The sequence below is a fragment of the Sebastes fasciatus genome, chromosome 8 (assembly GCF_043250625.1).
Source record: "Sebastes fasciatus isolate fSebFas1 chromosome 8, fSebFas1.pri, whole genome shotgun sequence".
NCBI classification, from domain to species: Eukaryota; Metazoa; Chordata; class Actinopteri; order Perciformes; family Sebastidae; genus Sebastes; species Sebastes fasciatus.
The window spans coordinates 12,688,174-12,703,035 of record NC_133802.1 but is presented as its reverse complement, the minus strand read 5'-3'; the positions used below and the strand labels follow the sequence as shown (position 1 = coordinate 12,703,035).

Sequence of the window (14,862 nt, the reverse complement as noted above, 5' to 3'; positions counted from 1 at the left end):
TTCTTATCATCTAACAGCTAGCAGCTCAACACAATGGCAGGGATCATGTGACCAGAAAGAAGTCGGTTTATATCCTTGTAGGAGAGGGATTGGACCAATCGGCGAGAGGGGGGCGGACTCAGGAGGAGCACACATGAGTTGTCAAACAGGTTTGTCTTGAGCTGCTAAATCCTCTCAAACACATTCACACACATTCTCCTCAACAGGGCAGCACAGTGAGTACGCTGGGCTGAAACAAGCAACCCAAGAGAGGCTCAGGAGACCAACAGGGACTGTCAAGGTGAGTTTTTCTTTAGAAATGAAAGTACAAATGAAAGAAAAGGAACTGTCTTTAACAGCTAACCCACACCTTGATAAGCAGAAGCAGAGCTGAGCTTGTCAGGACAAGATTGGTGGAGGCCTTGAATACTTTCTGTTGTTTACCTGACCTCTCTTTGTGTGTTTCTCTCTTTCTTCTTCGCTCCATGTTTGTCATTTACTCTCAATGGCCGAACATGCTGCCACTTGACTCAGAACTATAAAATGAGTGGCTCTATTTATGTTTGTCTGACTCACCTCTAGACATTCCTCTTTGCTTTGTAATAACACACCAGCCTGCTACCCTTTAATGATATATATATATATATATATCCTGGTGCTGCTTGGTTGTTCTCGCCTGTAAACTTTGCTTTTGTGGATCTGTAAGGTTAAGATTACAGAAAGGTTCCCTGCTATCAGCAGGAGTTTGGCCTGGCTCAGACTGGAATGGCAAATATGTAGAGAATGTGACTGGTAGATGCAGACTTTTTGAAACACGCACCGCGTCTTAAGTACAGAAGGAAGTGCCTGCATTTACCAAGTTCACTATTGTGACCTTCGCCACAGTTCTGCACACAAAGAGGGATGCTTAGTTGACCCTCGTTGTTGTGACTTTACTTAACCTACAGAGGCTTGTAGTTTAGGCCGCTACAAACCCTGGCAACTGGCTGCTTTATTTAAAGATGGGAAGCCATTGTTCCCATAGCAGCTGTTGGTGTGTGTGTGATCTGCTCTGCATTGCCTCCAGACAATAGCTTGTTGACAGCTGTCCTGATGCACCTCCCCATCACACACACACTTCTGCCACTCTTTTCACCGGTCTTCTACTGACTGGAAATGAATTGTCAGTTTTATTGTGTGTTTGTCTGCGGAGAGATGGATGGCTGAAGGGTGATTGTTCAGATCCTGTCGGAGCCGGCAGCCAATGAAGTTTTGAGATGGAGAAGGTTTGAAGCGGCTGATTGGTTCAGTCTCAAAGAAAGGGGAGGGTTTATGGGTGGAGGTGTTCTTTGTGGAGGTGGCTGCGTCCTGTCGGTGTTAGAGTCTTAAAAGTGACTGAAGAAGACGCTTGCTTGTCTTTTAAGGTTATTGACTGTTCATTTATTGAGCTGTCTTTGTCCTGACTGATGTGTCTCTTTTCCACAGGAAGTCCAAATGCCAGTTCAACTGAGATGCTGAGATTACTCAAATTCTGCAGAACCAGGAGATTTACTTCAAGGTGGCCAAAGACAAAGCTGTGAACAGAAAGTGCACAAGGACAGGTACGACTACTAGTTTTACAAAAATGCCTTTGGAGACTCTCCAGCACCCTGCCAGGCAGCCAGCGAGGACCGCTGTGGCTGCCACGCCACCACGCTTGCGGCCCAAGGGGCCAGTGGGGCCAGACTTCTACCGGCAGCGCAAGACAACAGCAGGCGGACCAAAGCAGAGTGCGGTGGAGAGGCTGGAAGCAGACAAGGCCAAATATGTCAAGAGTCAGGTGGCTCTTTCTAAACAGCAGCCGGTCAGGCCTCCTGTAATGCGTAAACCTCTGCTGAACCCCAGAACTGCTCTGCAGCCCACCAGGAAGACACCCACCCAAACCAAAACAAAGCAGGAGGTAGTCCAGCTCAACCTGGAGGATCTGAGTAACCTGATCAGTGGTGTGAACGATGGTGCTGCTGTAAACTCAGAGGACAGTGACGCTCCTAATGGTGTTGCTACTTCACACAGCTCTCCTTGCTCCACAGCTGCAGGGGCGCAGCAGAAGAAGGAGCGGCCGTGTCCACCCCCTCGTCCCGACTGGTCCAGTCCAGCTAAGGTGAGATTAAAAGCCTCTGGACCTACCCGGGTAGACAGTCCCGGTTCTCCTGGTTCTCCGGCTGCAGGGACCGTACGCAGAGTGGACGTCATGCCTCAGGCCAGCCCTGCGAGGACACCCGGTAGACCGCCTCAGTACATCCGGCAGCCCCTTCAGCCCATACCTTTACACTCCCAGTTTCCACTCCGCCCGGCTACCTCACACCTGCGTCTCTTCCACACCAGAACAACACCACGTCCTTCTCCTCTGAAACCTGTTGTTGCTCCATCTAAACCTGACAATCCTCTCTCCTCTCCATTTGAAACCCCCGTTCTCGCTCCCCCCGTCCTCCCTGTTTTCCCTCCTCGGTCCCCAGCGGTTACCCGTTTGTCCTCCTCCAGTTCCAGGAAGCGCCCCTCCCTGACCCGCTCCAAATCGGACATGAGCGACCGGTGCTCCCGAGCCGGGACAGAGATGGAGCGCTTCTTCAACCTGTGCGGTTTGGACCCCGCTGACCTCCAGTTGACGGGGTCTAATTCTGACATTGTGTCCATGGCCCGTTTCCGCAGCGTGAGCGCTCCAGGGTCCGAGTGTGCAGGCTCTGGTAGAGAAGATGAAGATGAGGAGGAGGACGATGCTGGCAACGCTGCAGAGCGTGTTCCCTATGGTGTTTCTGTCATTGAGAGAAATGCCAGAGTGATCAAATGGCTGTATGGACTCCGTCAGGCCAAAGACAATGCAAGTAAGAGCACCAATTTATAGGGTGCTGTTAGATGGTCTGCAAGATTTAAAATAATAAAAAATCCAACATGTCACCATTGCAAAACACAAGGAGTGATGGGATTAAATGGAGCTATGTTTTATAGCGATGGATACAATTTGTCTGACAAATAATTCACTTTGTCCCATTGTTTGTTTTGTTTTATATTTTTATTTTATTTTACAGAATAAGAAATGTTGACATTTTTGTTATTGAAAACAGAAAGGGTTATTTTTACTCTGAGAAAGTCTGCAATTTATTTGTAATTTTTTCTTTTCATAATGGGGGATGTTGTAGCTTCATCACTGGTCACGATCACGTAAATAAACGGCATTAAAGATTGAATGATGAAAGCATCTCGTTTGGCACCCAGTAATTTATTTTAGAGAATCACAGTGATACTTTTCCTCAGAGGGCACAAGGTCAAACTCTAATTGTGTTTTTATGGAATTATGGGTCCATATTATAAATCCATATAAACGTATGTGATGTGTGAAACTACTTTGAAGCTCTTCTTCATTTTGCTGATGTTGAAATAATCATGGAGAGGAAGAACAGGCTTCATTTGATGGAGGAAAGTTTCACTGCTGTTCCACAAGAGGTCAGAGCAGTCCATACAGTCTATCAGTGCAGGAGTATCTGGGATCTCTTATTGATAATCCAATGAAAGCTGTGGCCCTTTTGTGCCATACTCAGACTATTGAGAAAATATTACTTTTTTAAATTTAAATTCAAAGTCTTTTGTTGTCAAATGTTGCACTTTGTCAAATTCGTATAATCTTTAGAGTTCATATCTAGCATTTAAAACAGACCTGCAGCCAAACTCTATTCAAATGTTCCAACAAATACAGTGAAATCATGATTAATATTCCTTACTAACAAATCATGTTTTGTCAAGGAAATGCACACATAATAATCTTTGTTGGTGAGCCAGTTCATTCATTTTTACTTTAAATGCGAGCAGGTGGGCTGGATAACAGCACCTCAAAGGAGTTGTTCAACCACATTTCAGTGTCAAACAACTTGAATAGAGTTTGTGTGTGGAGGGAGCTGCTATTGTGGAAGATTGTAAGTGGCGGTCTGCATGTGGCATTATTCTTCTTAGCTTCAAACGATGAGTTGTTTTGAGAATTTTACAAATCAAGTACAAACGTTAAAGAGTCAGTTATTAAAACAGACCACAGATAGAAGCTCATGCAGCGAAGGTCAGCAGAGGGTAAGTTTTTCCAAATTAAATATTTCTTCTACTTGTTTTCCCTACTTTTGTATTAATATTCAAAACAGGGCAGGAAAATATTCACCATTTCAGTGAAGATTTTGTCAGACTCATTTGCTAAAATAATTATTTTATGTATTTCTCTCTCAGATGTGACCTCAGATGATATATATATTTTTTTTAATTAAATCCTTAAAGCAATAGTATTACTTTTTTTATGGATTGTTTTGATGCATTGTTGGAAACAAAAGCGTAATTTTGAGAGTAAGCGAAGCAAAAATTTGAAAATGTTATTATTTGAAAAACATAAAAAGCATGCTCCAAGAGGTTTTGTCTTCTCAAAACTCCTCATACAATCATCAAAATCACATACTGGTGTCTAAAAACAAAAAACTCCTCTCTCAAAATGAAACCTGCAGTTTTTTTTAAACATATATTTATTGATTTCATACATTTATCACATTGTACATACAACACAGAACCTTCCCCCAAATTGTACATAATAATAATAATAAAAATCACACGAAAATAAATAGATAAACATGAAGTTAAAAAGGATATAGATTTACACTAAAAATGTAATGAAGTAAATAAATAGAATAAAAATAAATTGAATAAAATTACTTTCAGAATATGGTCACACACATAAAACAACACACATTCCTCACAATATATTCGTCGTTTTTATTCTAACTTCACACTTGTGTCTCTTCAATGTCACCAATTTCACAAATTCCAAGAACATTTCACAAATGTCATAAAAACTCTGAAGCTTGAAACTATATATGTGAGTTTCTCAAGCGCCAAACTTGAACCTGCGGTAATTTAGTGGAGATACACAAAACTGACAATAGAATAAATTAAATAAACTGTGAAAAAAAAGTTCGGAAATTTGTGTTTGGTCGATTATTTCTCTGTTGTTACAATGCTAATTGGCATTGTATTTTACATCGTTGGAAAGCCTGTTTATTTACCTTCACAATGATGTCCAACTTGTAAGGATCATGCATTTGTGGGATGAGCAGCACAGCTGATTAAGTGGGTAGCGCCCAAGAAAAATTTGCCAAAATGCTCTGCCAGTGGTTTTCCGAGTTTATTTTAGGCAGTCTTGCCTGTCATTTTGATCGGGTCATAGACTTTAATCCATGTGTCACCTATTGTAATATTCTTCCACATTCCATATAATAATCTTGTTTGTTTTCTCCTAAACTGGTAACAAACCTGTTGTATCTCTTGTAATTTCATACTGATTATACAGTCACAAGTGTTGTACGTCTGCATGTTTTCATACCGTAAATGAGTCGACACCAGATTTCTTTTCATTGGGAAGAAGATTGAGAGTATTGTAAGCAGGAGAAATCCCATTAGAAATCTGCATTTTAAATGTCCTGCAACCCACGCTTCCACTGTGATAGCTGCGTGAAAAGTGTGTGAACAGAACTGTTGGCAGAAGTGCGGCTGTGGCTCAGAGGGTAGAGCAGGTTGTCCACCAATCGGAAGGTCGGTGGTTCGATCCCCGGCTGCTCCGGGTCACATGTCGATGTGTCCTTGAGCAAGACACTTAACCCCAAATTGCTCCCGGAGGCATAGCCATCGGTGTGTGAATGAGTATTTAGATTAAATCCTGATGGGCAAAGTTGGCACCTTCAGTGTGTGAATGGGTGAATACTGACATGTAGTGTAAAGCGCTTTGAGTGGTCGGGAAGACTAGAAAAGCGCTATATAAGTCCAAGTCCATTTACCATCAAATCAACAGAGGAAAAACTGTGTATTCACAAAATCAGCTGAATGTTTGAAGTGATTTTTCAATAGACAACAGAAAAATGTCCCTCCTCCTTCCTCTTTGTTCTTCACAGGAGTCGGGGAGGATTCCTGTGGCAAGGAAGGTGTGTTATGCTGTGGGTGACGTCCCATATCAGATTACAACAGCAGCTATAACTGTTTCCCTGCAGATCTTTCTTCTGGATGTTGTGCAGGTATACGAGATCGGTATTTCTTCCCGCACCGTCCTATGTGCTTATCTTAATTTCAAAATAAAGTATGTCAGTGTTTCACAGATGGAGGCCTCTTATGTCTCAATGATCCTCTTTGTGAGCCGGGCCTGGGATGCTGTGACCGACCCTCTGATTGGATATCTGGTGAGCTGCAGTAACTGGACGCCCATCGGCAAACTCACTCCATGGTTGGTTGGTGGAGCCGCATGTTTAACACACTTCATATTGAATTAAGCTGCGATTCATTCCCCCTGGCTCTGCATTCAACAGAACCCACTATGTTTATCCCACAGGCTGATTCTCTCCACTCCATTCGCCATCCTGTTCTATCTGCTGCTGTGGTTTGTGCCACGAGGTTGGATGTCTCAGGGCCTCAGCGTGCTGTGGTTCCTCACAGCAGCCTGCCTGTTCGAGACCCTCATGAGTGTAAGTCAGTGTAAGTGTTACAGACACTTCTCGCTCAGTAAGTACTTTACTTGGATATTGCCATTTTGTTCAATTTTATACTTCTACGTCACTACATTTCAGAGGGAAATATTGCACTTTTGGATACACTACAGACCCCTCATATTTATCTTGTGACCCTTTGGAGGAGCCTATACCCCAGGTTGAGAACCACTGGACTAAACTAACTAAATGTATATAAAGTAGTTAAAATTAACACCACCTCGACTAGCTACAACAGTAGCCTATAATTCTGCTTACACATTGGATGCATACTTAAATACACTTTTGAATTATACTTGGAATGGAGTATTTCTTAACATTGTTGTTTTGGTAGCCTACTTTTATTTAAGTAAAGGTTTTTATTACTTCTTCCGCCACAACTTGTACCCATTTCTTAATCATCCATCCACCATCTCGTGCTTCGGTATACTTTTGCCCCCTTCATCTTCCTCATGTCACCATGGTGACAGAATTTCCTGCTGGTCTCATGTCACTGTTGCTGCCGCCGTTTCGCTCCAAGCTGTGCGTCACCATGACTACTGAGTTTCACACTGCTCATGTGCTGTCAGCTGGTGTCATGTTTTCCCCTGTCGTCCATTAACAGTGCTACAACGTGCCCTACCTCTCACTCAACATGTTCCTGGGGGGAGATCACAGAGACAGAGACTCTGCCACGGCCTACAGTAAGAGCACCAGTACTCACAATCATCTCAGATCACCTTGTTCCCAGGTTGCATAGAACATGTAGACCGTGCTTTCCCCTCAAATTCATCACACTTCTTTAGTGTCTGATTGTAACCAAGTATGTTTACTCAAGTGCTGTACTTTAAATGTAAATGTTAGGTACTTTGCAGCTTTATACGTCTACTCTACTACATCTTAGCAGCAAATATTGTACTTTTTACTTCACTTAATTCGTCTGACAGCTTTTCAGATTACAAAAACAACATATCCTTCCCTTCCAGCGAAAACAAAATTGCATTTTTTTTTTCTTTTTCTGATAAACCGAAGGATTAAGTGTTCCTTTATGGGATGAGAAAATTCTCCTTCTCCTTAAGATAAATAAACTGCTGGAGAATGCATCATCACAGCAGAAAACAGGGTTGTTTTTCTGAGCTCATGACAAGTTAACTTTTTAAAGATAGGCTACATGGTTCTCGCAGGACGACGTTACACATATTTGATGATTTTATAGAATATGATGCATTGCTGTAGATTAAACTACCCAACAGTATATAAAGGAGTATAAAATAGCACAACTTTAAGCATCTACAGCAGTAAAAATGCAACATACACATTAATGCAGCAGTTATATTCATCCAAAAATATCATATATAATAGTAAAACACACATATAGGCTACACATACTTTTACTTAAAGGTCCCATATTGTAAAAAGTGAGATTTTCAGGTCTTTTACATTATAAAGCAAGTTTAAGTGCTATATAAATACTGTTAAACTATCAAAACGCTCAATATACGGAGAAATACACACAGCCCGTATTCAGAAATTGCGCGTTTGAAACAAGCCGTTAGGATTTCTGTCCATTTGTGATGTCACAAATATACAATATTTAGACCATTACCCGGTTTTAATCGTAAACATTCTAAATGTGTCCCAGTTTATTTCCTGTTGCAGTGTATGTGAATGATATCAGCTGACAGGAAGTAAACATGGACCCAAACTGTTGTCTAGCAATGCAATTCCATTGCAATTCCATTGCAATTCCATTGAAATGCACTAAAACGGAGTCTTTCAGACAGAGAGTAAATACAGGTATATTCAGGTAGACAGTATGAGGAAAATAATGTGTTTTTGAAAATTACAGCATGTAAACATGTTCTAGTAGAAACTCAAAATACAAGTATGAACCTGAAAATGAGCACAATATGGGACCTTTAAGTAAGGTTTTGAATGCAGGACTTTGACTTGTGGTGGACTATTTTCACAGTGTGGTACTACATCTTTTAGTAAGGATCTAAATACTTCTTCCACCACTGAACTTCATGTCCCCTTCTCTGTCCTTCTCTGGCAGGAATGAGTGTGAAGATGGTGGCCATGCTGTTGGCTTCTGTAATTCAGGGTCAAGTTGTATCTGTGTACAACGCAGAAAAGCAAGAGGCCTGTCAACATCAGGATCAGGCTCATGAAACAACACCTCAAAGCACATCATCTTCATCACAAACTGCTGCACCACTTCAAGAAACGGTAGATAAAAATGTGAAGATACAAGCGGTCACGCTGGCTGAGATAACACTCATATTTCTGTAGCAGCCAGGCAGCATTGCTTCAGCATTGTACTAACTCACATAGTCCCAGGGGTATCTTGTTACCCTGTAATTTACTGTTCTTAACTCAGGCTTTGTTGTGTGTTCATCTGTGTGTGTTTTCAGTGTTGAGAAACAGAGTAGATTTAACCCGTTAATGGAGTTAGCTTGGTAACCTAAAAGGTAGGCAGTAATGATGTCAGACTAAAGCAGGGGTCAGCAACCTTTACTATCAAAAGAGACATTTTAGGCAAAAAAAATAAATAAAAATATGTCTGGAGCCGCAAAACATTTGAGCATTGTAATGAAGGTAGCACAGTTTATAGTCTAAGTATATAATATATAAGTCTAATGCAGTGAGGGCCAAAGAGCAAATGTACTACGTAGTATTAGGGCCACATTGAGGGAAAAAACATGAGAGATTTCCAGAATAAAGTCATAACTTAACAAGAAAAAATAAGTTGTAATATTACGAGAATAAAGTCATAATTTAACGAGAAAAAAATAAAATAATATGTAAAATTACTACTTTATATCATGACTTTATTCTCATATTACTATGACTTTTTTTCTCGTAAACGTATGACTTTATTCTTATAATACTATGACTTTATTCTTGTAATATTATGATTTTATTCTCAAAATCTCAGATTTATTTTTTTCCCCTCAATGTGGCCCTAATACTCCGTCGTACCGTCGTACCGTCGTACCGTCGTACCGTCGTACCGTCGTACCTTAGACCTACAACAATGATAAATAAAAATGAAAATGTAAACAAAAAACAGTTATTCATTTCCATTTTTATAAATCTACAGGGAGCCACTGGAGAGGAGCTAAAGAGCCGCAGGTTGCTTGAAGTAGAATAACGGTTCTTCACATGATTTAAAGGCAAAGTAATCCCAAAATAAGATTAACAGAACAACACATTTTAAGCAGGAAGGACTGTTAATGTGTTTTTGTATGCCTCTGAGGGTGTGTTTGTTGGCAGCATAATATTGTGCTTTATTTATCTTTAATTGTTTAATGTGTGTATTTTGCCTCCCAGCGAAAGGCCTTCCTGACCTCAGCTCTGATCATGGGTGCCATATTTTTCCTCTGCAGCCTGGTTCTCTTCCTGGGGGTGAAGGAGCAGCGGGGTGAGTCATTCAGAAGTGACCAATGGTTAATGATCAAATACTACGAATATAACAGATTTTTTGTTGTTAAGCTGCTTGACTTTGTTCCATTACAATACAATGCAAAGTATTGTATACCCTAAAGATGTGGTATTTCACTCCCCTTCCTTTACATGTCATTTGGGTTTTATTTCCAGCTCCTCTCTGCTCGGATGAGAAAGTACGACCGCCCTATTTGACCTCGCTGAAGATGCTGATATGTCATATTCCCTACCAACGACTGGTGCTTGGCTTTGTTTTTAGTGCACTTGCATTTCAGGTACAGTTTGAGCTCATAGTGGCTGTGTTGCATGCCTCTAAACCTGATGTACCTGTGATGAAGATTAGCTAATAAGATAAGATAATAATCCTTGTATAATCATCTTTTTTGGTTTTGTGTTTTCAAAAGACATGCATGTATGCAATGGTTATCAAAGCATAATTATTTTTTATTTTATGTCCCGTATCTCTTTTATCTCAGATGTCTTTGGGTAATTTTGCACTATTCTGCAGCCATGCAGCTGGGCAGGGAGCCCAGTTCCAGCACCTCCTATTGGTTCTATTGGTAAAATGCAACTAACTAAAATCACAGACACTGCTCACCAAGATGTTTATATATGCAGCATTTCAAAAACCTTCTAAGGATTTACAAGACAAGACACATTTTCAATTTTTAATGAAATGTCTCATTATGTCTGCAGGTTTCTGCCTCAGTAGCAGTTCCTCTGTGGCAAACAGTTCTTCTGAGAATAGGAAAAAAGCCCACCGTTTTCATTGGCCTATCAGTAAGAAATCCCACATATCCCTGTATAATAATCTGAATGATGAGGGTTATTTTCCACACCTTCAATCTCCTTCTTGTTGTAAGGCCTGTTTCTGTCTCTCAGCTCTTCATCCCAGCAGTGATTATAGTTGCCTGTGTTCCCAGTAACCTGCCAGTCTTCATGATTATGTGCGTTCTGATGGGATGCAGCGTGGCGACCATATTCTTGCTACCCTGGTGAGTCAGCTCCCAGCGAGGACACTCAGTTCCCAAACCTTTCTCAGACTGCCTGTCAGATCTAATCAGTATCAGAAGTGAATGTTGTGCACATGAATCATTCACATCGCCTCTACCTGACCCTGGCCAGTGATGAATATTCTAGCAACGATCTGTTTTGTTGACTGGTCAGTTCTCCTCATCTAAACTGACAATGTGGTTTTGATATGATATATGTCAGCTTGTTGTCTATCTGCTGCAGGTCTATGCTCCCAGATGTGATCGACGACTTTAACGCGAGACACCCCTCCTGCAAAGACCTGGAGCCCCTGTTTTTCTCTTGTTATGCCTTCTGCAGTAAGCTGGCAGGAGGCTTGTCTGTTGGCATCTCAACCCTGACATTACAGTGAGTCAGCCTTCCGTCCACTCACTTTATGTGTTATGTGTGTGTACGTCTGTTGGTCCGCCACACTTTGGTTTCTCCTCATCTGCAGGTTTGTGGGCTACAGAGCGGGTGCGTGTAACCATGGCGACGGAGTTGTGACGGCTCTGATTGTGCTGTTCACACCTGTTCCCATCGCACTTCTGCTGATAGGGATGGTCTTTTTTCGCTCCTACCCGATCAATGAGAGGCAATGTTTGCAGCTCCAGGAACAACTGACCACAATTCAGTAAGTTGCTTTTCCGGTGAACTATCCTCAAAAGGTGAACCCACAAATGGTTCCTGAACCTGCAGAGTATTATAACCTGAATCTGCAGCTCCCCTCCTCAGCTTTATGAAGCTTTATAGTGAGTTTCAGCTCATTGTTTAGCTGTCCGACCCACAACTTTACTATTTTGGTTCACCCTCACCGCTCTCATAGGCAGCTGTCTTCAGGGAAAAAGCTCTAAAAACCAACTGTACACCACCTGCTCAGCACCAAACTTCAGGCACAGTTGGCGACTAGCTGGTGAACATAACAGAGCAACAGCTAAACAGATATTTCCCTCAGCTGTTGATAGAGATCTTTTTTTTTAGAGCAAAACTATCATGCAATGAAAAAATGTTTTATTGCAAGTAAAATAAAATTGTGATTAAAAATGTATTAATGCAAATCTAAAAGTTTTGCTGTCCTCAAGTGCTCCTAACGGCATCTGCAAGATTTCACAGACCAGAGGAAAACAAGCAGTAAGAGCTGATCCGACCTCCGACCAAACGGTCAAACTAGGCAGCGCTGATCAAATATGAATCAATATTATGTTACGTTAATGCCTATTTCTGGCCTCAAATGTTTTCAGAATCATTTTGTAGTGCACGGTTTAGCTGTAAATAGACAAAGTTTGTGACGCAGCTGCCATTGTAAAATCTGTTGAAGGAACGCCGGAGCACAGCCAATAGGAACGCTCTCTCAATGAAATTACCTGTGATTGGTCGAGGTCTCCCGTTACAGGCTAGATTTTTTAAAGCATGAAAACAGAGCCATGAGGAGGTGCAGAAGTCTAGTTATCTCTAAGAACACTTGAATTACAATATACTGAAAGGTTAATATTGAATTTTTGACCAATGATGCAAAAAAATAAACTGCCTACTGATACTTTAACGAACTACTCATAACTTTCATCTTAGTAATGGCAAGAATTTAATGTTTGAACTAGTGCAAGCGGATTGCTTTTGTTTAACGATCTATGATATTGTAATGGGTTAAAAAAATACATGATTATAAACATGATTTTGTCAGCCTGTAGCTACTAGCTTAGCTCGATTAACTAGCCACTCACATAGTGGATGTTGCCAAACTGTCACTCCAATCGAGACCGGCCAATAGAGACGTGTCTTACATCTCAAAAGTCGTAATTTTGGGTAATATGCTTGTTCCCTTTCTAGCTGAGAGTTGAGAAGATTGATATCATGCTAACTGAAGCTACAGCCAGGAGCCTGTTAGCTTAGCTTATTATGAAGACCAGAAACAGGGTGAAACAGATAGCTTTGCTCTGTCCAATGTTAAAAAATATGCCTACACCAACTCAAAACAGTTAAATGTCTGTTCTGAAATAGCTGCAGAATAATAACAGTTGGTCTAATTAAGCAACAAGCAGTTTTTTTGTGATTTGGCATAATGTGCAAAGACTGTTCTTACTCTTTCATGATTGATAATATAGGTCTCATTGAAATTCATATTTATCTTCCTTATAATAATAACTAGGCTATGTATATTATCATAGCATCATTTTCAAAAACGGCACCACATTACCAGATTACTGTCAGCTAAAACTAATTGATAGTAACATACACACGTTTTGATTCTGTCAGTTATAGTCATTATTATTTTCCTTTTTATTCTTTATCCAGCCCAGAAGCTACATCATCATCACCATCAGACCCAAGAGAAAACGCAGAGCAGCCAACAGTTGTGCAGCCGCATGATGGTGCGACATCAACTTCACATTATAATATAAAGACCGACACATTGTACAAGTCAAATTCCTCACCGGGTTGTTACAGTCATGATAAAAAATGCTCAGTCAAGTCACCTGTCCGTTCAGATGTATCAAAGAGCCCCTCTGGAGGAGGATGTCATAAGCAGAAACTCGGCGCACTCCAGCACTCAGGAGAAGATAAAATGGGCAGAAATGTTCCTGAGAATGATCCCAGGCCTTCCTCTAGCAGGTCAAATGTGAGATCCAAAATGTCATGGGTATAGTCCGCTTCATAGTCAGCGTACAGACATGGCAGTGGTATCGATCTTCTTGTCTAATGCTCACCAAGAAGGCAAATCATTTCCCAAAAAGGTAATTTATTCCTTTAATTAGTCACATTCACTCACAAAATGAAACCTGCAACATTGCAACAAAATCCAATACACCAATCCTGTAATACTACCTATTTATTTATAGGTTTGTATTGTTTTTGTGGCACCTTGTCAGTTAGGTGCTGAATCAATGCAATGGTTTCATAAAAGTGGTATTTATGGCAGGACAACTCTTCTTCATTCACACATTTTTGAGTGAAATCTGCTGGATTGAAAGGAACATTTCTTTATGCCACAAATCAGAATGTGTTTTCCCAATCCATAATCCCACATGCATAGTGTGAGGTTCATATTAACTTACTTCATCTGAATGGACATTTGCTGCTCCTGGATCACGCCACCTTTCAGCGCATCCTGAAAATGAACAGCTGTGCAATAGTACTTATCGTAACTACTTATCCAGGATTGTGTGGAGGATTATATTTGTTAATACTGATTGGTTAAGGAACACTCAAGTGAATATGGTGAAAAAAATGACCGATTGGGCCTTTAAATTTTAATTTTGACTGTATTCTTACTGTCATGAAAAGTCCAATAAATAATTTCCATGAATATTCCCTCCAGTATTTTGAGGCTGCTTTTGTAAATTGCATCACACATGTCCTGACAGCGTTCCTCTTTTAATTGTTCTGCTTGATTTCCTTTTAGTGCTTATTTCTACAATGTTGCCTAAAAAGTTGTTTAATATTTGAGAGGAGGCTTTTTGCTGTCCTTGTGATTTATGTTGACTATTTGGAAGCTATAGTAGCTTCTTAATTGTAAGTAGACTACTCCAGTTGTCAATGTTTGCAACACATGCTTGAAGAGCTTTATTTTTAACTCTACACTTGGAAATTTTCTATTTTTCAATTCACACTCCTCTGCAACATTTCTGCACCTGTTCTTGCTCAAATAAATGACTTTTGTCAGTAGTTATTCATCAGTACATTTTCATCAGTTGTCATCAAACATGAAACAACATAGTTCAAAAATGCTTGTGTCCCAAAACAATACAGTAATGACACCTTCAGATCCAACATCCACATTGACAAGGCTGTCAATCGTTCAAAATAGTTAATCGCAATTAATCGCAAATTAATTGCACATTAAAGGGAGATTTGTCAAGTATTTAATACTCTTATCAACATGGGAGTGGACCAATATGCTGCTTTATGCAAATGTATGTATATGTTTATGATA

General features: G+C 40.6%; 3 protein-coding genes across 3 annotated transcripts in view; 2 read left to right on the top strand and 1 right to left on the bottom strand.

Annotated features, from left to right (window-relative positions):
• rad21l1 (RAD21 cohesin complex component like 1) overlaps positions 1–14,862 on the bottom strand; it is a 148,757-nt gene that overhangs the window by 112,304 nt on the left and 21,591 nt on the right. The gene's annotated exons all lie outside the window — the stretch shown is intronic.
• On the top strand, positions 94–3,191 carry fam110a (family with sequence similarity 110 member A). The gene is made up of 2 exons (XM_074643505.1): positions 94–280; positions 1,444–3,191. Exon 2 carries the CDS (start codon positions 1,583–1,585, stop codon positions 2,837–2,839), a length of 1,257 nt encoding a protein of 418 aa, XP_074499606.1. The 5' UTR covers positions 94–280; positions 1,444–1,582; the 3' UTR covers positions 2,840–3,191.
• mfsd2al2 (major facilitator superfamily domain containing 2a-like 2) lies at positions 3,379–13,887 on the top strand. Its single transcript, XM_074642519.1, has 14 exons — positions 3,379–3,438; positions 5,910–6,029; positions 6,111–6,235; positions 6,341–6,473; positions 7,099–7,177; positions 8,530–8,702; positions 9,807–9,897; positions 10,074–10,195; positions 10,397–10,480; positions 10,617–10,700; positions 10,803–10,915; positions 11,157–11,300; positions 11,389–11,565; positions 13,224–13,887. Exons 1-14 carry the CDS (start codon positions 3,379–3,381, stop codon positions 13,573–13,575), a joined length of 1,857 nt encoding a protein of 618 aa, XP_074498620.1. The 3' UTR covers positions 13,576–13,887.